This window comes from Schistocerca cancellata, chromosome 3, assembly GCF_023864275.1.
Source record: "Schistocerca cancellata isolate TAMUIC-IGC-003103 chromosome 3, iqSchCanc2.1, whole genome shotgun sequence".
NCBI classification, from domain to species: Eukaryota; Metazoa; Arthropoda; class Insecta; order Orthoptera; family Acrididae; genus Schistocerca; species Schistocerca cancellata.
In genome coordinates, this window is record NC_064628.1 from 53,212,708 (window position 1) to 53,236,779 (window position 24,072).

General features: G+C 41.6%; 1 protein-coding gene across 4 annotated transcripts in view; it reads left to right on the forward strand.

The window, feature by feature from the left end:
- LOC126176948 (zinc finger protein OZF-like) overlaps positions 1 to 24,072 on the forward strand; it is a 59,582-nt gene that overhangs the window by 17,442 nt on the left and 18,068 nt on the right. Inside the window, exons 2-3 of one of the 4 annotated variants that reach the window (XM_049924155.1) lie at positions 7,567 to 7,625; positions 16,633 to 18,211. In XM_049924155.1, coding sequence (XP_049780112.1) covers positions 17,513 to 18,211 — 699 coding nt within the window. In that variant the 5' untranslated portion in view covers positions 7,567 to 7,625; positions 16,633 to 17,512. Of the gene's footprint in view, positions 1 to 7,566; positions 7,626 to 13,336; positions 13,471 to 16,632; positions 18,212 to 24,072 lie in introns of all 4 variants that reach the window. The other 3 variants (XM_049924154.1, XM_049924156.1, XM_049924153.1) reach the window with 3 other exon arrangements.

Here is a 24,072-nt window from a genome sequence, read left to right on the forward strand (position 1 = left end):
GGCTCACTTCCACTGTGTAATGATTTACCGAGTGGTTGTCCTCTCCAGCAACAGGTCATCTGTGAACCACAAATTACTCAGTGGGGTTGTAATCTTAAAACTGAGGAACAACTTGGTGTGTGTGTGTGTGGGGGGGGGGGGCTCAGTGACTCTTATGTTTTATTGTATTAAAGGCCAACTTTAGCTAGGATTGTGATTAATCTGTCACCCGTTGACCCTGCTATGTAGCTTATTAAAGCAGAGCACAAATTCCAATTCACTCCTTCGTCATAAGATGGATTGGGATCATATGTGTGGGTTGTATTATGACGGACATCAAAGTCAGTATGAAAGTTCTTGAACTCCTTCAATGTGAAACAGGTGGCATTGTCCATTACTATGTTTGGTTGGCCTGCATATTCCTGCTATGATTTTAAGAGAGGAAATGGCAGAACCGGATGTGGCAGTCCTTGTAGGGAAGAACCACATGAAATGTGCAAATTCGTCTACACACATGAGAATATAGCAGTTCCCTTCCCTAGATCTTGGTAACTATCCCACAAAGTTGGCATAAAGCCTGTCAAATATCCTTTCAGCCAAGTTAGATGCTAATAGCCCGACCTCTGTATTCTGTGCTGGTTTGCTTTCAGCACGTCTTACACACGTAATTATGTTGCGAATGTCGGCATCCATCTAATGCCATATAAACTTCTCACATATTTTATTCCTAGTTTTAAATAATTCCAGGTGTCCACCTATTGGATATTCATGGTAATATTAAAAAGGCACAGTACCAGATCTTAATGGCACAACTATTTAGTTTTCTTGTTGTACATTTCAATACAACACACCACACCCTGCTTTATCAAATATGACCTAACATTCTCTCCTTATTGAAGTTTCTCCCTGATGTCGCAGAGCTCCTTATCATTATTCTGATAATCATTGATACCTTTAAATAACAAGGCGGCGTGTCAACAAGAATTATGTTAATAGTTGTGGTAGGTAGTTTATCTGTTTCCCCCAGTTGGCTTCAAACATTCTACTGAACATATCAGCAATAATGCTGTCACTCCCTCATTGTTAACCACATCAAACTTAAATGCCAGTATCTGCACTGCCCATCTAGCTATGCACCCTTATCTTTTTTGGTCTTCCCAAGACTCAACACCTGGTTTTTTTTTTCTCCCCCTAACCAAAAATGAGTATGTTCCAGATAAACTTTGATCCTTTCTTAGCCAAACAGAACAGCTAATGATTAGACTTCATAAACTGAATATTTCTTCTCCAGGTCACTAAAAGCTATAGGTTGCCTTCCTCCCTCCACGTCATGTATCAAAATTTCCCCCCACCCCTGCATTGAGCCATATGTCTGTAGTATAAATTGTGTATCAAAATTGGGTAATGCTAACACAGGGGCAATACTGTGCACTTGTTTTAGGGCACTAAAGGCCTCTTGTTGCACCTCTCCTCCATTTAACCTTTTGTTCTTTTTATGTCAATCACTGAGAGGGACTGCTTTTTTGAGAAAATCCTGAACTGAACCTATAAAAATAATTAGCCATTCCTATGACTTGAGCTACTGCTTTAAAATTATTCGAAGGAGGTAATTCAACTTTAGACAGCAGTTTGCTAGGCTTAGTAGTCACTCCTTCCAGTACTACCTCATGGCCAAGAGACTGTATGGTCAAACAAGCTATATTTATCTTTCCAGAGATAAGAGGGAGTCCCACCTTCCTGAGACTCATAAACACTTTATAGAGATGGTTACAATATTCATCCATTTCTCGCTATGTTATGAGCTCGTCCAAATAATTGTAGTCAAACTGAAACTTAATATCTAAAGATATCTGACGCATCAGTTGTGTAAGCATGGCAGTCCTGGTGTACCAGCTGAGTGCAACTCTATTGAACTTGTAAATGTTCCAGTTGGTGGTAAACATTGTTATAGGTTTCAATTTTTCTGGCAGGGATATCTGATTATACGGTGTGTAACAGGTATAACCGCAGATTTTTTTTTTATATGTTGTACCTTAATATATACACACACCTTTGTGTTGTTTGTTTTCTCTCTGTATCAGACAATCTTCCCACAAACACATCACATAATTTACGACCTGATATTGTCTGCATGGTTGTAACTGCTCCACTAAGAGGACTATGCGTGTCAGTGTAGACTAACTGTTTTGTGTTCACACTTCAACATCTGACCTGCTTCTCATGAGGAAAATAAGCAGCACTGATGGCTTTTCTTGCCACATGAGTTTGGAGGTAATACCCAACCTAAAAATATGCGACTTTTAATAGCTATAATTATTAGTATGCAAATGATGTAAATATTGTTGTAACATTGTTCAGTACACCATCCTCAGCCACCAATAGAAATATCTGCACTTTTACCCATTACACACTGTTCGGATTGAGAGTGGGAAAGTTCTTGGCTCCCTTGAACCAGTCGAAACTAGACTGCAGGTCAGGCAAGGTAACTGATTGTATAATTCCCTTCTTACTCAACTCTCTGTAATTAACTACAGGCCTGTGCTCACCATTAGATTTCAGCACTATGAAAATAGGTAGAGCATACAGGGATTTTGATGGCGTATCATGTTTTTGTTCAACATATCAACCAGTTATTCAAAAAGATTTCGGGCTTGCAGCCGGTCGTCTTTAGCTTCCATCCATGATATTTTGACTGGACAACTGCCAGCCATCCTCAGGTGAGCCATCGAAGACTGATGAAGACGCACTCCGTTCCGTAATATATAGTGTGCAGCGAGTATCCTGCGCATGCGTCAAAATCATACGGAGAGACGAACCACACCGGCCGCCAGAAGCGCCCTCGCCGGTGGAACTGCAGAACTCAGCTGTCTTCGGCGTTGTCGATTGCTGTGGCCATCGGAGTACTCTGACGTCTTTGTCTGTAGCAGATCTTAGAGATGACAGGGTTCCACGCATTATCTAGCTGATAGCCATTGTCACAGTTGATAAACTTGTCTGCCATGCGAATTTCCACTGATTCTTTTATGACGGAGTCCCAAAAGGATGTTGCTGTGGCCAAAATTGTTGTCTTGTCATACTCCATTGAGTGTCCAGTGGAAATGCAGTGCTCAGCAATTGAAGACTTGCTAGGTTGCAAAAGGCGAGTACAGCGCTAATGTTCAGTGCAACGTTCTTCTACTGTTCGCAATGTTTGTCCTATATATGACATGCCACACTGACAAGGTATTTTATAAATTCCCGCCTTCCGCAATACCAGATTGTCTTTCACTGATCCCAGCAGGTCGGAAATCTTCGATGGTGGTCGGAAAATTACTTTCACTTCGAAACCGTGGAGGATTCTTGCAATTTTGAAGGAAATGTTGCCAACAAAGGGAAGAAAAGCTAAAGATTTAGTAGACGTGCTCTCTTCTTTCTCCACTCCCTGTTTCTTTGACTTAATTGCAAGTGCCTTGATAATTTGCCGGGTAGAATATCCATTCTCTCTGAAAACCCTCTTCAGATGGGCAAGCTCTTCAGGCAAACTATCTGCATCTGGCACTACATGAGCTCTCTGCACAAGTGTTTTAAGTACACTCATTGTTTGCGATGGGTGATGGCAGCTGGACGAATTTAAATACAAATCAGTATGTGTGGGCTTTCGATAAACAGAATGCCCCAGAGAGCCATCACTCTTCTGTCTAACTAGCACATCCAAGAAAGGGAGGCAACCATTTTCCTCTAATTCCATGGTAAACCAAATGTTCTCATGAATGGAGTTGAGGTGATCTAAAAACTCCATTCATTTTTCTTCTCCATGAGGCCACACTATGAAAGTGTCATCCACGTACCTCCAAATATCAGTTGGTTTGAGGGCTGCTGATTCAAGTGCTCTCTCCTCAAAGTCCTCCATAAAAACATTGGCCACCGAGGGAGACAAGAGGCTACCCATGGCGACGCCGTCAATCTGTTCAAAATATTCTTGGTTGAACATAAAATATGTTGAGTAGAGATCATGGCGAAACAAAGCAGTGATTCCCACCTGAAACTTATTGCCAATCAGTGCCAAGGAGTCTGCAAGAGGTACCTTTGTAAAAAGAAACACCACATCAAAACTAACTAAAAGACGGACTACCCTTACGGCCAATAGTGAGTAATATTGGGGCCACCACTTACGATTTTGCCAAATATCTTGCATCCTTGCTGAGGCCATTTGTGGGCAAATGTCCACATCACATACTTAACTCGGCCGATTTTATCAACAGACTGGGGACTCACCACCTAAGTACTTCTGATCTTTTAGTTAGTTTTGATGTGGTGTCTCTTTTTACAAAGGTACCTCTTGCAGACTCCTTGGCACTGATTGGCAATAAGTTTCGGGTGGGAATCACTGCTTTGTGTGGAGAAAGAAGAGAGCACGTCTACTAAATCTTTAGCTTTTCTTCCCTTTGTTGGCAACATTTCCTTCAAAATTGCAAGTTTCGAAGTGAAAGTAATTTTCCGACCACCATCGAAGATTTCCGACCTGTTGGGATCAGTGAAAGACAATCTGGTATTGCGGAAGGCGGGAATTTATAAAATACCTTGTCAGTGTGGCATGTCATATATAGGACAAACATTGCGAACAGTAGAAGAACGTTGCACTGAACATTAGTGCTGTACTCGCCTTTTGCAACCTAGCAAGTCTTCAATTGCTGAGCACTGCATTTCCACTGGACACTCAATGGAGTATGACAAGACAACAATTTTGGCCACAGCAACATCCTTTTGGGACTCCGTCATAAAAGAATCAGTGGAAATTCGCATGGCAGACAAGTTTATCAACTGTGACAATGGCTACTAGCTAGATAATGCGCGGAACCCTGTCATCTCTAAGATCTGCTCAAGACAAAGACGTCAGAGTACTCCGATGGCCGCGGCAATTGACAACGCCGAAGACAGCTGAGTTCTGCAGTTCCACCAGAGAGGGCGCTGCTGGCGGGCGGTGTGGTTCGTCTCTCCGTATGATTTTGACGCATGCGCGGAATACTCACTGCGTGCTATATGTTACGGAATGGAGTGCGTCTTCGTCAGTCTTCGATGGCTCACCTGAGGATGGTTGGCAGTTGTCCAGTCAAAATATCGTGGATGGAAGCTAACGACGACCGGCTGCAAGCCCGAAATCTTTTTGAATATTTAGTTCACCAGGAAAATTTTAAATTTTACATATCCACCAGTTCCTTTAGAATCTTCATTCCTGGTGAAATGAACTGATATGGTGGCTTGTCCACCGGAATATCATCTGTTACCTCTGTAGTGTACTAGACCAACAGTGTAATCCCTAATTCAGCTGTCAACACATCCAGAAACTGTTGGCAAATCTGTCTAAGCCTCTCTTTGTCTTCCGTCCTCAAGTGGTTTAAAGTATCAGTATTATCCCTTGTGGATCCATCAATCTGTGCTACCTAATTGTTTCCATTTTCATGTTCTGTTTCCTATTATGAGCACAGACTTGTATGACATTATCCATTTTTTCCTGTCCAATCTGATTTCAATCTTACTTAAGCAATGAAGTCAGATCCCAATATACATGGGACAGCCAGGCCTTGCACTATCTTAACTGGATATTTTTGTGTGTATTGGCCAATTCTAATCTTAGCAGTAATCTGTCCTATTATTCCTATCATTGTTGTATTGGTGGCCGTGTATTTCTCCTTTTCTTGGCTAATATATTTCCAATTGAAATGTACTTGGCTGTCCCTACACCAGTGTTCATCAATGATCGTGACATCACTCCGTGAATTCAACAGTGCACCTATTGAGTCTTCATTGACTGAAATCCAAATGAATGGTAACCTACTTGTGTCCCTATTTGTTATCCCCTGAATTCCTGTTCGTGGGGTTGCCTTATATTTTATTACCAGCACCATGCCCCCACTGTCAGTCTTCCTTTTCCAGGTAGTGGTTAGCCTTGCACTCTTACCAATAAAATGACATCCTTTCCCATAATGCCAACACTATTTCCATGCTCCTGTTTGGTTTGTCCTGTACTATTACCCTACTCTATGTGCACAATCACAGCTAATATGGCCATTCCTACCTGTGTAAAGCATTTTAACTGTTCCTGACTATGCTGCAGTGTGTGTTGCTTTTCCCACCTTCCATCAAAATGTTGTATCACTGGCATATGATATATGGTTCTATTCAATTACTTGAAAATTAATAAGCTTAGTATCAAATACTGCTCTCTGCCTTTCAGCAGTGATAAATCCATCTGATAGATGCTGTGCAGTATCTACTTCCGTATGTGGTGAAAACAATACTCTTGCTTTTTCAAATTATGTCAACATCATTCCTAATACCTTCTGTTGTTCCTTGTTCCCTACTGTATCTTTCGAAAAACAGTTCTTGCACTGCCCTCTGTACCTTCTCTACAAAGTCCTGCTCATAATTCACTGATGCTCTGCATTTGCTCTATCATCATTATCATCCATTCTGCTAACGAACTTTTTACAGTGCTTGCCCCTACATGTGGCACATTGTATATGGATATGTTATTGTTGTTGTGGTCTTCAGTCCAAAGACTGGTTTGATGCAGCTCTTCATGCTACTCTATCCTGTGCAAGCCTCTTCATCTCCAAATAACTAATGCAACCTACATCTTTCTGAATCTGCTTACTATATTCATCTCTCGGTCTCACTCTACGATGTTTACCCCCCACACACCCTCCAGTACAAAACTGGTGATCCCTTGATGCCTCAGAAAGTGTCCTGTTAACCGATCCCTTCTTCTAGTTACGTTGTACCACAAATTTCTCTTCGTTCTGATTCTACTCAGTACCTCCTCATTGGTTATGTGATCTACCCATCTAATCTTCAGCATTCTTCTGTAGCACTACATTTCAAATGCTTCTATTCTCTTCTTGTTTAAACTGTTTATTGTCAGTGTTTCACTTCCATACAAGGCTACAACCCATACAAATACTTTCAGAAAATACTTCCTGACACTTAAATCTATACTCAATGTTAACAAATTTCTCCTCTTCAGAAACGCTTTTCTTGCCATTGCCAGTCTGCATTTTATATCCTCCCTAATTTGACCATCATCAGTTATTGGTAGTTATTTGGATATACACATTCGTTTTGTGCCATCGTGTAATTGTGTTATTGCCTCTGAGAACTTGAACATGCTATGTGTCTGTTTCACTAGCTTTAACACTGCTGATTTGCTTTTGCTTACTCGACTATTCATCTAATGATGGGACATCTCTATTATGCCGCACTGCAAATCATGACAGTCACTGCCCCTGCGCATGTTAAATAGTTCACTCTTTTTGTGTGTGTGTGTGTGTGTGTGTGTGTGTGTGTGTGTTCCACTCTAGCCTGTGGTCTCTTACTATGGCCAGCCATGGGACTGAGGTGAGTCTTGAAATAACACTTAATTTTGTAACATTTCAGTAAGCACCATGCGAATAGAAGTCGTGGCCCAACTTACCTTTTGTTTCCTTCATTTTAATATTAACAGGTTGGCTCATATTCTTTTTTAAAGTTTAGATTAATTCATCTATACCATTCTGTTGTGATGATTTTCCCTTAGCTCATCAATTCGTAATTTAATTCATCTTTCCTCAGGTAAACTGGGTCCTTTACAGTTGCAGTCGCCCTGGTGAAAAACAACAAAAAACAAGTGTGTATGTACTACAGGAACTGGCTCCAGTAACTGCAGAGTAGCGTTTTAAAACATTTATTAAATATCTAAGAAATTAAATAAAAATTCTAAGCAGTAAAACCAACAGAAAAATGCTCCTTTCCAAGTCAAAAAATTGCGAATATGCTCCTGTTTATTGAAAAGACTCTGACTCCAAAAGTGGGGTGACAATTGTCTCATCCTACCTTGCTTAGCACCTTCAAAAAATTTGGTATGCAAACATAATCATGCTTTTTTTAACGTGTGGCTCACCTCAAACTCCCACAAGATACCCTAACTATAACTATTTCACAACCACTAGTCCATCGCTGTAAGTCACTCATATCCATCTATTCTGATCCCCTTTCTCACTCACTCATTCAGCCCAGTTTGTTGTCATAATCTCTTTGTGTCTCTCTGTCATTGTCTCCTGTGTCACAGCCACAGTGCCCTTCATTCGGTCCTACTACAACAGTTTCCTCTCGCTGTCACTTTCTCCCTCTTGCTCTCTCTTACTGCTGGTATCTCATTCCATCCTTCCTTCCTACTGCTGGTGCCTGCTCTCACTGTCACTAACTCTCTCTTCCTCATTGTTGTCATATACTTTGCCTCTCATTATCATGGACTCTCACCCACTTTAACTTTCTCTTTTTCTCTTCCTCCCTCCCCATCCTCTCGGCACTGTCTCCTCCTCTCTTTTCTTAGCACTATTCTATCATTGTCAACTATGTTCCATTGCCAGTGCATCCCGCTCTTTCTCTCACACTTCCATTGTTCCCATCGTTCTTTCTATAATGAAACCACTGTCTGCTATTTTCCAGTATTTATCACTGAATTAACCAACATAAGCTATATTAACAGTTACAACATTCATCAAATAACAAAATCTTAAAGGGAATTGGCAGTGCTAGATTTCAGCTTATAGGCACAGTTCTCAATAGCCCCTTGCAGCACAGTAGCAAACAATTTCACAAAAGAACCAATAGAAGATCAGGTGAACTCACTCAGCTTCACTACTAACAAAGGTTTAGAGTGAGTTTATCTACATCCAAGTCCTTGTGTGCATGCATGCACTGACCCCTACAAACTAGCATAATACAAGGTCATACAGGGATTAAACCTACTGTCTGAAGGCATTTACAACAAACACTGATGCACTTAATTAATGACAACCTGCCTCGTAACAAAAATTACGAGCAGTGGCCCTTGCATCAATTAGAATGCACAGATCATCTAACAAGATGAGAAACAGCCATAATGTTCACCAAAACCTTCACGCATACTGTTTCCACTGCATGTTCAGCTGCACTTCTTGGTTGTCAGTATCAGAGCTTTAAACTATTAGCTTTAGTATATCAATTGGCCAGACTATCAGATTTAGATTTCAGCTATACAAAATGCTTCCAATACACAGAGCATACCAGCTGTCAACCAACATCTTATGGTACCTTTTTAACATCTGTCTATCATGTCAGACCAGTCGCTGCTGCTGGTTGCGTGTTTCTCTGACAGCTCAATTCAACTGGCTCTTAGTATATCTCCTCCTGCTACCCCCCCCCCCCTCCCCCCGCCACCACTCCCTCAGTGGCACTTGTCTTTGGCCAGCCCACACACCATGAGGATGTGCCAATCCCCCAACACAAGTAAATACGTGACAACTTAGTCACAGCTCATTTGTAATATATACATTATTAAAAGTTTAGGAGGAACAATAAAAATCTTACATTTGTTACACATCATAGGTGTTGTACAGTAGTTGCCATAAAAAATAACATGTAAATCTGGCCTTCCTTTAAATATTTTTTAGAAAGACTATTCAACTTGTAATTTATTTAGTATGATGATTAATTTGTTGTGTGAAATATTTTATAGCAATGTAGTACATTCAAGTAACATTTTTCAGCTATGCTCAATTTTTGCTAAACCTATGTACAAAAGTATAAAATTAGTTAAATTTGCACAAAAAATTGAGTAATGTAGTTTTTGGGGGGTCAGCATGAGTTTTAAGTGACCTCTCCCTTTTCAGTCTTCTCCAACTGTCCTTTCCTCCATGAAGAAGGAACATTTAGTATGAGGTGCATTGTAGTTCTAAGGCCTCTGATTTTTTTTTTCTCCGGACTGGAAAGAGATAGAAACATGCGCATTGTTTTAAAATGAGACCGCGTTCATTGTCAACACATCCCAGAGATGGCAGCACCGTACGGCAGATGGAATTTTACCGCCAGCGGCGAGAATGAGAACTGTTTTAAATACTTAAAATGGTGACGTTTTCCTTACTTGAACAGCTTGCAATCATTCGTTTTCTGAATTTGCGTGGTGTGAAACCAAATTGAAATTCATCGACAGTTGAAGGAGACATGTGGTGATGGAGTTATGGATTTGTCGAAAGTGCGTTTGTGGGTGTGACAGTTTAATGAAGGCAGAACATCGTGTGACAACAAACCGAAACAACCTCGGGCTCGCACAAGCCGGTCTGACGACATGATCGAGAAAGTGGAGAGAATTGTTTTGGGGGATCGCCGAATGACTGTTGAACAGATCGCCTCCAGAGTTGTCAGGGTTCTGAGGGTTTTGTGCACACAATCCTGCATGACGACCTGAAAATGCGAAAAGTGTTATCCAGGTGGGTGCCACGAATGCTGACGGACGACCACATGGCTGCCCGTGTGGCATGTTGCAAAGCAATGTTGACACGCAACGGCAGCATGAATGGGAGTTTCTTTTCGTTGGTTGTGACAATGGATGAGACGTGGATGCCATTTTTCAATCCAGAATCAAAGCGCCAGTCAGCTCAATGGAAGCACATAGGTTCACCGCCACCAAAAAAATTTCGGGTAACCGCCAGTGCTGAAAAAATGGTGATGTCCATGTTCTGGGACAGCAAGGGCGTAATCCTTACCCATTGCGTTCCAAAGGGCACTATGGTAACAGGTGCATCCTACGAAAATGTTTTGAAGAACAAATTCCTTCCTGCACTGCAACAAAAATGTTCGGGAAGGGCTGCGCGTGTGCTGTTTCACCAAGACAACGCACCCGCACATCGACCTAACGTTACGCAAGTTTCTTCATGATAACAACTTTGAAGTGATTCCTCATGCTCCCTACTCACCTGACCTGGCTCCTAGTGACTTTTGGCTTTTTCCAACAATGAAAGACACTCTCCATGGCCTCACATTCACCAGCCGTGCTGCTATTGCGTCAGCGATTTTCCAGTGGTCAAAACAGACTCCTAAAGAAGTCTTCGCCGCTGCCATGGAATCATGGCGTCAGTGTTGTGAAAAATGTGTACGTCTGCAGGGCGATTACTTCGAGAAGTAACACCAGTTTCATCGATTTCGGGTGAGTAGTTAATTAGAAAAAGAATCGGAGGCCTTAGAACTTGAATGCACCTCGTATAAGAATTTTGATAGTTAGGATTAATATTTTTCATTTTAAGTGTTAAATGTTTGCAGCACTAGGAATTTCTTCTCCCGAAAGTATCTGGTGGCCAGCCAGTCTATCCTGTTGTAATTTTAACAGGTTGTAATGGTATAATGGCTTTTCCAGATCTCAAAACAGACAAAATATATGGTACACTAAACAGCTGACAGATCTAAAGAAACAAGTTTTGTTACTGTACAACATATACAATAGTATGAAGTCTGACTGTGCCAAATCAGTCTATGTGGAATGCAGGAATGAATACAAAAAAGCCATCCTGCAAGCCAAAAAAAACCTACAATGCCAACAGCATACATAATTCCACCAATAAATGCAAAACCGCTTGGAAAGTAATTAACAGTGCTGCCACAGATAATAAAAAAGACAAAATTAATATCCCACCACAAACACTTAATGAGTTTTTTTATTAATTCAGTGAAAGAAATAGGAGATGCAATTATCAAACCAGACATTAGTCCATCATAGTTACTCTCCCAAAATTGAGGTGGACAGTCATTAAATACAAATATGCTAACCTTCTCCTAAGTATCGCCTAGATATGTACAAGGGGTCATAAAACAACTGAAATCATCTGATAGCTTAGATATATATGGCATATCATGCAACCTGCTAAAAAAAGTGTGAGATTGCATTCTGTACCCTTTAACCCATTGCATAAACAAGTGCTTACTTGAGGGATATTTCCCTGATGAGTTAAAACTGTCTAGAATCGTCCCAGTATACAAAAAGGGAGATAAAGACTCGCCATCTAGTTACAGGCCTATTTCAATAGTACCCGCATTCTCCAAGGTAATAGAATGCATCATGTACCAACAATTATCATCTCACTTTGAGAATCTAGGAATAATTAATGCTACGCAATACGGGTTTAGGAAGAATCTGTCGACCATTGATGCAATTAACACGGTAGTCAGTTACATCCTCAAAGTTTTTGAGAACAAAGGCTTTGCTCAGGTCTCATTTTGTGACCTAAGCAAGGCTTTTGACTGTGTTGAGCACACGCCACTACTAGAGAAGCTAGAAGTCTACGGCATCAAAGGAAACAGTCTCAGACTATTAAAAGCTTATCTCAACAATCGTAAACAGGTAGTTTGTGTTGGTAAGGAAATGTCAAACATAGAAAATGTTAAAGTAGGTGTGCCTCAGGGATCTGCACTGGGGCCCTTCCTATTTCTGATAATGATCAATGACTTCTCCTCGTTTATTAGATCCACCACTGTATTGTATGCAGATGATACGACTTTTCTTCATAGCAGTGACAATTTTAATGATCTTAAAACCTGTTCTGAAAATACACTCACTCATGCATCATATTGGTTCAGAGCAAATGGTTTCCTGCTAAATGAAAATAAAACTCAGCAGATAATCTTCACTCTAAGAGACAAGCCACTATCTGATGACCCTAGTTCTGTTAAATTCCTGGGAGTTTATTTAGACGAAAAGTTATCCTGGGGCCAACATGTAAACTATATTAGTAGTAAGCTATCTAGAGTAATTTATTTATTAAGACAACTCAGAAATTGGGTACCTGAAACATAATCAGACCATCTTATTTTGCATTTTTCCAAAGTATAATATCCTATGGCATTATCTTGTGGGGTAACTGTAGTCATATATATGACATCCTATTATTGCAGAAGAAAGCCATTAGGATAATTACAAATTCTTCACATAAGGCTCACTGTAAACCCTTACTAAACAAAAAATTATGACTGTAATAAATCTCTATATATACAATATCTTAATCTTTACGAAGAAGAACCTACAAGATGTGAAACATAGAGAAAATGTACATTGTTACAACACAAGAAGCATCAACACATATACACGCCTTACCACAGACTATCAAAATCAATAAATAGCTATGAAGTCACAGGGCACAAACTATTTAATAAGCTGCCACATGCCATACAGGATCTTCCTGAACATACATTCAAAGAAAGACTGCATGAATGGTTTATTGCCCACCCGTTCTATGATATCAATGAATTCTTCAACCGTAAAATGCAGTAATCCAACAGATGACCCACTGTACATTTATTGTAATATAAGCTAAAATATTTCAGTAGTCAATACCTTATCACACTGTATTATAAATTGTAACTTCATTTGACGTTGTCAATTGCTGTAATGGCCTAAAGACAATAAAATATTTATTATTATTATTATTTAATGTTTACAGTAAACTTCTTTCAAAACATACTGCAAATGTAAATGAAATGGCTAAGACTTCCAGCACAGTGCAGTTTCTCTCTCTTTATCCTGTGTTACAAGTATAAAAGCAAGTGAATCTACACCGTGGTTGCAGTTGTGGACACCATAGCACATTGCCCCCATTTTTACTACAAACTTGAAGAAGAATTAGACCACTGTACTCATATTCTCAGACAGTCTAGAATCTTCAAAAAGTAGGTAATAGAAAACAATGTAGCATTTGCGTGGCTAGGAGACTGGTAAGGTTGGTTCACTACCCAAATACTGCAGTTTCCATATCTGATTTTTACACCTTTCATCTTTGGCAACTTTAACTAATCACTCATTGTGGGCCATTTTCTTGTTGGTTGTCATCTTGCTCACAATCTTATGTACACAGACTACCTGTTTTTGCTCTTGTATTTCCATCCTTTTTCCTCATCAGAATGCCTTCCTTGGGCTTTAAACTTCTTGCATCAGTGGTGTGCTACCTTAATTCTTCCTTTTCCTAACATATTGTAATGATTGTTTTATTGAAACTAATTCTATTGCCCTCATTGTTGTGTTGCATCCTTCTGTAGTTTGATCACCATTTCATAGCGCTGTTAAAGACTGGAGGTATTTGCTACATCACATCAGTTTTTGTCACTTGTCTGCTACCAATGTGCACAGTCTGTACAACCTTTGGAAAAATGAAATATTTGCAGTGCATATTGCACTGAATCATTATATTTGATCAAAACTATGTGCCAAAATGAGATTTGAAACTGGATTTTTGTCTACTGTTACATCACTATACGTTTATGGACTTTTGAAATATAGGCCAGAGATAGTAAGTCGGTTATTTGCTTTTTCCATGAACTGTAATTGTGCTACCCAAGCATGACTCAGTCCCCGTCCTCACAGCTTCAGTTCTGCCAGTATCTTGTCTCTTATCTTCCAAACTTCACAGAAGCTCTCCTGCGAACCTTGCAGAACTAGCACTTCTGGAAGAAAGGATCCCCCAGGCTGTGGCTAAGCCATGTCTCCGCTATATCCTTTCTTCCAGGAGTGCTAGTTCTGCAAGGTTCGCAGTAGAGCTTCTGTGAAGTTTGGAAGATAGGAGACGAGATACTGGCAGAACTGAAGCTGTGAGGACAGGGAGTGAGTCATGCTTGGGTAGCTCAGATGGTAGAACAACTAAAACAAGCAGAAAAATATATGTGATCAGTAAACTTGATAAGACATCAGTAGTATCATATGTCAGTGAGGAACTCAAAACTTTCAGCACAGGTCAGGAGCACAGAGAGGAACTCTTGACTCAAGTTTAAAAGAATAGTTGACCCCACACTGAATAGGTATGTACCTAGTAGAACAGTTCATAATGGGAGGGAACCTCCATTGTATACAAAGCTGGTGTCTGTACAGATACCATTGGTGATCTTGCAGCTCCTGAAGAATGAAATTACAATGAAATCAGACCTTTAGCTGCTTACAGGCATTGATAAATATCAACGGGGGCAGTCGAAAAATGTGCCCCCCGACCGGGACTCAAACCCAGGACCTCCTGCTTAAATGGCAAACGCTCTACCCGACTGAGCCACAGAGGACACAGAGAACAGTGTGGCTGCAGGGACTTATCTCTGGCATGCTCCCCGTGAGACCCACGCTTTCCAACTTTCTGTCCACACACTACATTTGTAGTGCCCCTGTCCACCATACTCATTACTCATGGCAGTCAATATACTGATTCCCATAAGAGTTTGGGCAATCTGAGTGCATCCGCACGGAAGAAGATCATTGGCCGGTAAGCCTTATCTATATGAAGGTGATATCTGTTTTTTCGGATATGTCCGAAAAAACAGATACCCTCTTCATATAGACAAGGCTTACCGCCAATGATCTGCTGCAGTGGGGTTGCAGATAAGTAAAAAATGTCTAGGAAACATGGGACCTAAACTGCATACCTTAAGGGCTGTGAGCTCTTGTTCACAGTCACTAGTGTAAAGTACATCTCTTTTACTGAAAAAGTGCTCATAGCTTGTAAGGTATGCATTTTAGAGATCATGTGTACTAGTTTTTTTTAATCTGTCCTACCTTCGCCCAAAATATGAAAAGCAAAGAGCTTCCAGTAAAAGAGATTAGTTTCATAGTATTGAAGATAAAGAAGTGGCCATATCTCTTAAGGCACGTGCTTTAGAGCTGTTGCTTACTAGATACTTTCTTCTTATTTTGTTGTAAGGAACCTGTTCCTAATGTCTGTTGGAACTTTTTGGGACACCGTGTATTTATTACAGATATATGCTATGAGAGGTGTGGGATTTAACCCATGTATTTGGAGTATCATAGTCTAGTGGTGATGTACTTTGTGCTACATATGCTCCTCCCTTTCCCACCCTTATATTGGTGGTAAGCTGGGACAACCCACCTTGAATGAAACACCACTGCACTAACATTCATTAGTTAGCTACATAAGCTGGTCATCAGTTTCAAATGCTTTCTATTTTCCTCCTTTTGCTTCATTCACTACATTACTACACTTTTGTTAGTATCTCTTTAATGGAATATTGTAACAAATAGAATAATATTTTAGTTGTTCTGTTTTACAAGGCAATTCTACTATCATTCAAGTTGTATTTCATATTTTTGTAGTATCAGTAGTCTTATAAGAAAGATGAAATGAAACTTCCTGGCAGATTAAAACTGTGTGCCAGACCGAGACTTGAACGCAGGACCTTTGCCTTTTGCGGGCAAGTGCTCTACCAACTAAGCTACCCAAGCACGTCTCATGACGTGTCCTCACAGCTTCAATTCTGCCAGTACCTTGTTTCCTACCTTCCAAGCAGCAAAAGGCAAAGGACCTGAGTTCGAGTCTTGGTCCAGCACACAGTTTTAATCCGTCAAGAAGTTTCATATCAGTGCACACTCCGCTGCAAAGTGAAAATTTCATCCTGGAAACATCCTCCGAGCTGTGGCTAGGCCATGTTTCTGCAGTATCCTTTCTTTCAGGATGGCTAGTTCTACTAGGTTTGCAGAAGAGCCTATGTGAATTCAGAAGGTAGGAGCCGAGGTACTGGAAAAACTGAAACTGTGAGGACAGATTGCGAGTCGTGCTTGGGTAGCTCAGTTGGTGGAGCGCTTGCCTGCGAAAGGCAAAGGTCTCAAGTTCAAGTCTCGGTCCAGCACACAGTTTTAATGCTTCAGGAAATTTCATATCAGTGCACACTCTGCTGCAGAGTGAAAATTTAATTGTGGAAAGATGAAATGAGTAAAGCAAAAATTGATCATTGTGCAGTAGTGTTTATGTCTAATATCAGAATGATTTATAGTTCATCTGTTAATATGCAACACATTATATACATTCTTATTTTCTATTTATGCTTGGTGGTTTGTTACAGGTGCTGTTTATAGATTGTTTCTCCATAAAACACCTGAGGTGTGAAGAATGAACCAAAAATGTTACTTAAGAAAGAGAAGGTGCCAAGGCAGAACTACTTATAGTTATGGGGCAACTGGTTTAATTTAATAATGTAGAAATGAAGTTTACTGATACCATTATCTTGCCAAATGTAGCATAGCTCACATTTTAGAAAGATTTATCTAGTGCCTTATTTTGTATCATACTTTAAGAAACTAGTCATGTTGAATGTATCAGATTAACTATGTTGTAATTTACTTGTTTGTAATTTACAATTTTGAAGAACAGATGCTTGTCATATTAACCAAAGAACACAGTTTATTTTAATTCTGTACTGAATTTTTACTTTTAAATGTTATTTATACAAAGCTTTTGCTATTTTTATGCCGTATCATCTCCTCCTTAGAGGTGTAAAGCTAAACCGAATGTGCCAGTACCAAACACCAATGAATTTAGAAATTAAGAATTTCAGTGATATCAGACAAGTGCTTTAAATGTGTCAGTTATATCTACAGGTACAAAACTGCACGCATAGCGTACTATTCTTGTACTTCCTGCTTGGTCGTCAATGTGTGTGTTGTAAAAGTTACAATTGTATATTCAATACCCACCAGAGCAATAAAATGTGACAAGCTGCACAGGCACAAGTAGCCATATTGTTCCTAAAAATAATCTGAGAGGAAAATTTTTATTCTATTGCCACATTGAAAAACTGAGAATAGCATTAAACTGGCAATCTGCATTCTTTTTGTGACATTTTGCTTGATTACTGTGTTATCTTCTTTGTAAGCCATAATACAAGACACTCTGCCAGCAGTTGCTTGTTATAATTTTTGTGCAGTTTAAGATTTTGAATTGTCATGGGTAAATTGATTAAGATGAACATGAAGAAAGAAAAAGGCAAGAAACGTAACAAGAATCACAAATGCCAGTATTGCAGAAAGAACTTCGCAGCAGCAGGTGATTTAACAAAGCATTTGAGAACTCACACAGGAGAGAGACCTTATGAGTGTGCAGACTGTGGTGCACGGTTTGCACAGGGTGGTGGTTTGAAGAACCATATTGTGGCCAAACATACATATCCTGAACCATTTACTTGCCACCACTGTGGACGGACATTTCCCATCAAGGAACGCTTAAGGCTGCATCTGCGTACACACACTGGTGAGCGACCATATGCCTGTCCACAGTGTCCACGCCGCTTTGCTCGTGGGGGCCAGCTGCTGCAACATACCATAACCCATACAGGTGATAAACCATACCATTGCACACGTTGCCCAAGGCAATTTGCCTCCCAAAAGAATCTCAGTATGCATCTGAAACGACATGATGGGACACGTGATCAGACATGTGAAATTTGTGGCAAATCATTTGTTCGGCGTGATAGTCTCATGAAACATGTTGCTTGTATCCACAGTGGAATCCGTGCTTTCCGTTGTGACATCTGTGGAAAAGAGTTGAAAGGTCATATTGTCCAGCATTTACGTATCCACATGAGTGAAAAGCCATTCAGCTGTAAGACATGTGGAATGGCATTCACACAAGCCTCTCATTTAAAGGTTAGTTTTTCTTCAATGAAATATATTTATGGCCAGTTTACAAATAGTAAGTTGTGAAAATAGTTACTTTTGTGGGAATTACTGTTCCCTCTCTTTTTATTTTAGTACTTTAGTGTTAAATTTGAAGCAATTTTAAAGAAAACAACAGCCCAAAGCAACTGCAATGAAATAGAGTAAAAAAAGACTGTTTACCAGTTGGAAGCAAATTAACAGATACATATCTGTGAAATTGTTGTCACTTTAGTTTCTATTCTTTTGCTTTGGTTTCTGAAATGGTTAGAAATAATGCACATTTAAACATGGCAGCAAAAATTGTCACAATTATAAATGTGTTGTCATTGGCACATTTTTCAAATACTGAGTGATAATTGTAGAGTTTCTAGTTGTGGAAGTAATAGTACACTGAAACCTATCTTGCCATATTTGCTCTTAAGGGAATTATCATTACAGAAATAACAAAAGATGTCCTGTTCATGAGTGATTAATGCTGTACAAATGTTGAACTAATGTTTTTTTCTTTGAAAAATTTCTTCTGCAGTGAGGAAGAATGTCTTTCACCAGAAATTTCTAAAAAGTGTTATTTTCATGCTCTGTTCAAAGAAGAGGCACTTTAAGATACGAATATGAAATTTTTATAAAGTCTTAAGTCTGATTTTTATGAAGTCTTTATAGAGTCCGGCCAGCAGCCAAAGATAGTGATCATGTATGTGTGAGGTGCGTTTGTGTCAGTGTGTGTATGCACGTATGTTGTCTATTTCAGGAGAACATCTTCTGGCTGAAAGCTTACGTGTTTAGTAGTCTTTTTTTGTTGTGCCTAACTGCGATTCAACATCTCTGCTATATGGTGAGTAACAATCTATCCTTTTTATAATATTGTCATTATCCAATCCTGGATTTTCCATTGTTAAATTTTTAAAATGTTTCAGTCAAAGGCCCCTTCCTCAATTATGGTATTAGAATGCTCAGTATAATGTGCAAAGCATTTGTTTTGGAAGTAGTGGGTGATTTTAAACTATGAAATTTTAGTATTCTACCATTTGTTAATGTTCAGTAAAAGTGTGTGTACTCACTCTTTATCAGGAGACCTTTGTTTCTATACCAGTAGAAAACTTATGAGGTAAAATCAAACAATGGAAAATCCAGAATGGAATAAACACAATTTGAAAGCATTAAATTGCTATTCACCATAGAGAGGAGATGTTGAGTGCCAGACAAGCAAATTGAAAAAAGACTGCTAGATATTATGAAGGAGATCTCCTGTTCCTTGCCTTCCCTGTCAACTATCATCCCCCACATACCTTTCTATGCCAATAAAGGAGCTTTCCTCTTTCGATTCTATACCACCCAGGACTGAGCAACTGAATAACGTTCTCTGCCAGGCATCTGGCTACCTCTTTTTGTGTTCTGAAATTAGAAGCATCCTCCCTACTATACTCCTCACCCCTCCCATAGTGGTGTTGTGCCTCCCACCCAACCTAAACAATAATATTGTCTGTCCCTATTCACCCCTGCTCCCAACCCTGTGCCGCATGGCTCTTACCTTTCAATAGGCTTAGATACAAGATCAGCCCCATCCTCCCACTGCCAACTACTACAGTCCTGTCACAGATATCTCCTACCCCACAGGAGACAGGACCACATATGAAAGCAGTCTTGTGATCTATCAGCTTAGCTGCAACCACTATGCTCCATTTTATGTTGGCTTGACCACTAGCATGATGATGGTCCCTGCAAATCTGTGGCCAAGAGAGAGCTGGACAACCTAGTTGCGAGCATGCTATCCAACACGATGTGCTTGACTTCAGTGACTGCTTCACAGTCTGTGGCATCTGGATTCTTCCCACCAACATCATCTTTTCTTAATTGCACAGGAGGGAGCACTCCCTATAGCATACCCTTCATTCCCATAATCTCCCTGGCCTCAACCTTTGCTAGTCCCTATCCTTCACCTCCCTATCCCATTCCCAGCTCTCACTCCAGCCTTACACATGTGTTTTGTCCTGCCAATGCACCTGCATAGTCCTTTCCACTTCTCTCCTTTCCCTTTTGCATCCCCCTCTCCTCCCCCTCCCCCATTTTCCTCAGCACAGCCTTCTGATTCAGCACCTATCATTGTTTGTCCCCACCAAAACCCTGCATGCTCCAAAATGCAGCACTAACATCTTACTCCTTTCCAACCCTGCTATGGTGGTGTAAGAATGAAATTTTAAATTTTCCTTTACACTGTTTAGATGTAATACTTTAGCCTGAAACTAACAAATTATTTACGAATAAAGAGACAACTCACCAAAAGGTAGAAGCGCAGCACCGTTGACAGATTCATGAACAAAAGGTAAAGAGCTTTCCTTTGCTAGCTTTCAGAAGGAAATTCCTTTCTCAAGGTGTAGGAGAAACATGCGAAACACACACACACACACACACACACACGCGCGCGCGCACGCGCACTTGTCTCCCTACATTGTATTCAACTGCCAGCTCTTTTGTGGCCCACAGTGAGTGTAATAGGGTGTGATGGGGTGCAGGGTGGGATGGGGTGGGGTGAGGGATAGAGAGAGGTGGGAGACAGCGAGGGGGTTGGGGGAGAAGCATCTAGCAGCTCAAGGGAGAGTGGGGAGCCATCTGTGGATTGGCTAGGGGTGCACATGGAGGGGGCAGGTGGCAGACAGCTGCACATGCGATTTCACAGATTAGGTCACGAGATTGCGTTGCGGCAAGGCCATGGCCATGAGCAATGTTGGTGTATGTGGAGGTTGCATCTAAACTGACAAGTAGGGACCTGGAAGGTAAGGGCATGGGGATGGTGGAGAGCTAGTGCAGGAAGTGGTTGGTATCTTTAAGAGGCTAGGTTTTGGACCATTGGTTGCAGATGTTGATCAACAAGGGCTGAGATTCTTTTGGTGGGGACACTGTAACCAGACCTAATGGGGTGCCAAGGATTTTTAGGTTGTTGGACTTTGGGGAGGATGTAGAAAGTGGCTGCGTGGGCTGTTGTAGTGGTGAGTAGGGAAATGGATTCAGGGGAGAGGTTCTGGGGAAGCCTAAGGATTTTAGCAGGGTTGGAGATTATGTTGGACGTCTGGGACGGGGTCACTTTATCAGAGCTTGTAGGTAGAGGTGTTGAACAGCTGGGGGAGGCCCTCCCCCCCTACTCACTTTGGTTCATCACAACAGTTGTAGAACCTTCGTCTGCCCGAAGAATGATCAGATGAGGATCTGTTTTTAGGTTGTGTAGGGCAGTCCTTTCTTCTGCTGAAAGATTGATGTTCTTAGGGAGGGTCCTGAGGGAGGATGGTGTGGCCAGGTTGGAAGTTGAGAAATCCTAGAAGGTGACCGGGGGATAGTTAGGTGAAGTGTGGGAGGGTCATGGCTGGATGGTGGTACGAATTGGGACAGGCAGGGTCCAGTATTAGGATTGGACAGGAGGACCTCCGCCAGCTGTCCGACACCACCTACAAGCTCTGCCAAAGCAACTCCATCCCAGAAGTCCAACATAGCCTTCAATCTCTGCTGAAATCTGTAGGAACTTCCCAGAACCTCTCCTCAGAATCCATTTACCTGCTCACACCAACAACAGCCTGCACACCCACCTTCTACATGTTCTCCAAAATCCACAAAACTAACAATCCTGGGTGCCTCATTGTGGCTGGTTACAGTGCCCTACTGAAAGAATCTCAGCCCTTGTTGACGAACATCTGCATCCAACTGTCCAAAACCTAGCCTCCCACATTAAAAATACCAACCACTTCCTGCACCAGCTCTCCACCATCCCCACATCCTTACCTCCTGGGTCCCTACTCATCACTGTAGATGCAACCTCCTTATGCACTAACATCACTGGGGCTCATGGCCTTGCCGCAATTGAATACTACCTCTCCCAGGCAGACTCCAAACCCATGACTTCATTCCTCGTACACCTAACCAACTACACCCTAACCCATACGTACTTCACCTTTGAAGGGAAGGTATACAAACAAATTCGTGGCACAGCCATGGGCACCTGCATGGGACACTCCTATGCCAATCTCTTCATGGCCCACCTAGAAGGAACATACCTAACCTCCCAAAACCCCAAACCCCTGGTCTGGTTCAGGTTTATTGATGACATCTTTATAATGTGGAACCGAGGCCAGGACACCTTACTCTCATTCCTCATCATGCTAGATTTCAGTGGCTGCTTCACAACCCATGCCATCTGGATCCTCCCAACCACCACCACCATTCTGAGCTGCGCAGATGGGAGCTATCCTCACAGCATATCCTTCACTCCTATAACCTCCCTGGCCTCTCAGTCCACACAAAACCCACCAGTCATCAAAAGTATCTGCACTTTGACAGCTGCCACGTCTTCCACACCAAAAAATCCCTCCTATGCATCCTGGTCACCCGTGGCAGACCCATCTGCAGTGATGAAAACTCCCTCGCCTAGTAAGCTGAACGCCTCACAAAAGCCTACGCAGACAGGCAATACCCCCCCCCCCCCCCCCCCCGCCCCCAACCTAATACAAAAACAGATCTATACCATATCCCCACACACACCTGATCCTCAAATCCATCCCCATAACCAACCACAAAGAACTGCCACCTTGTCACCCAATACCACTTGAGACTGGAACGACTGAACCGTGTCCTTTATCAGGACTTTGATTATCTATCGTCATGCCCTGAATTGAGGGACATCCTACACAAGATACTTCCATGCCCTCCCAAAGTGGTGTTCCACCGCAAACCCAACATCCACAACATCCTAGTCCACCCGTATGCCACTCTCATCCCAATGCCCTGCCACAGGGTTATACCATTGTGGAGGACACAGATCTGCCCTATCCACCGACCCAGCATCTCCTACTCCCATCCCATCACAGGCTTATCCTACCCAATCAGAGGCCTGGCCACCTGTGAAAGAAGCCATGTTATATACCAGCTCTGCTGCAACCACTGCACAGTGTTTACATTGGTATGACAAACAGCCAGCTGTCAACCAGAATGAATGGGCACCATGAAACTGTTCCCAAAAACAACATGGACCACCTAGTGGCACAACATGCAGCAGAGCACAATATTTAAGATTTCAGTGGCTGCTGCCCCCAACTGTGTCATCTGGATCTTCCCAACCACCACCAACTTTTCTGAACTGCGCAGATGGGAGCTATTCTTATGGCACATACTTCGCTCCTGTAACCTCCCTGGCCTAAAGCTAAGGTAACTCGCTGTTTCCCCAGCACCCACCCCAGAGAGAGAGAGAGAGGGGGGGGGGGGAGTGGGTGTGGGGGTGGGAGTGTTTGTATGCACCATCCCTTTCTAATTACACCCACCCGATACATGTCAGCTAGTTGTGTGGTGTCATCTCATGCCCTAATCTGTGAATCGTGCGTTCAGACGTCTACTTTGATTATCTATCGTCATGCCCTGAATTGAGGGACATCCTACACAAGATACTTCCATGCCCTCCCAAAGTGGTGTTCCACCGCAAACCCAACATCCACAACATCCTAGTCCACCCGTATGCCACTCTCATCCCAATGCCCTGCCACAGGGTTATACCATTGTGGAGGACACAGATCTGCCCTATCCACCGACCCAGCATCTCCTACTCCCATCCCATCACAGGCTTATCCTACCCAATCAGAGGCCTGGCCACCTGTGAAAGAAGCCATGTTATATACCAGCTCTGCTGCAACCACTGCACAGTGTTTACATTGGTATGACAAACAGCCAGCTGTCAACCAGAATGAATGAGCACCATGAAACTGTTCCCAAAAACAACATGGACCACCTAGTGGCACAACATGCAGCAGAGCACAATATTTAAGATTTCAGTGGCTGCTGCCCCCAACTGTGTCATCTGGATCTTCCCAACCACC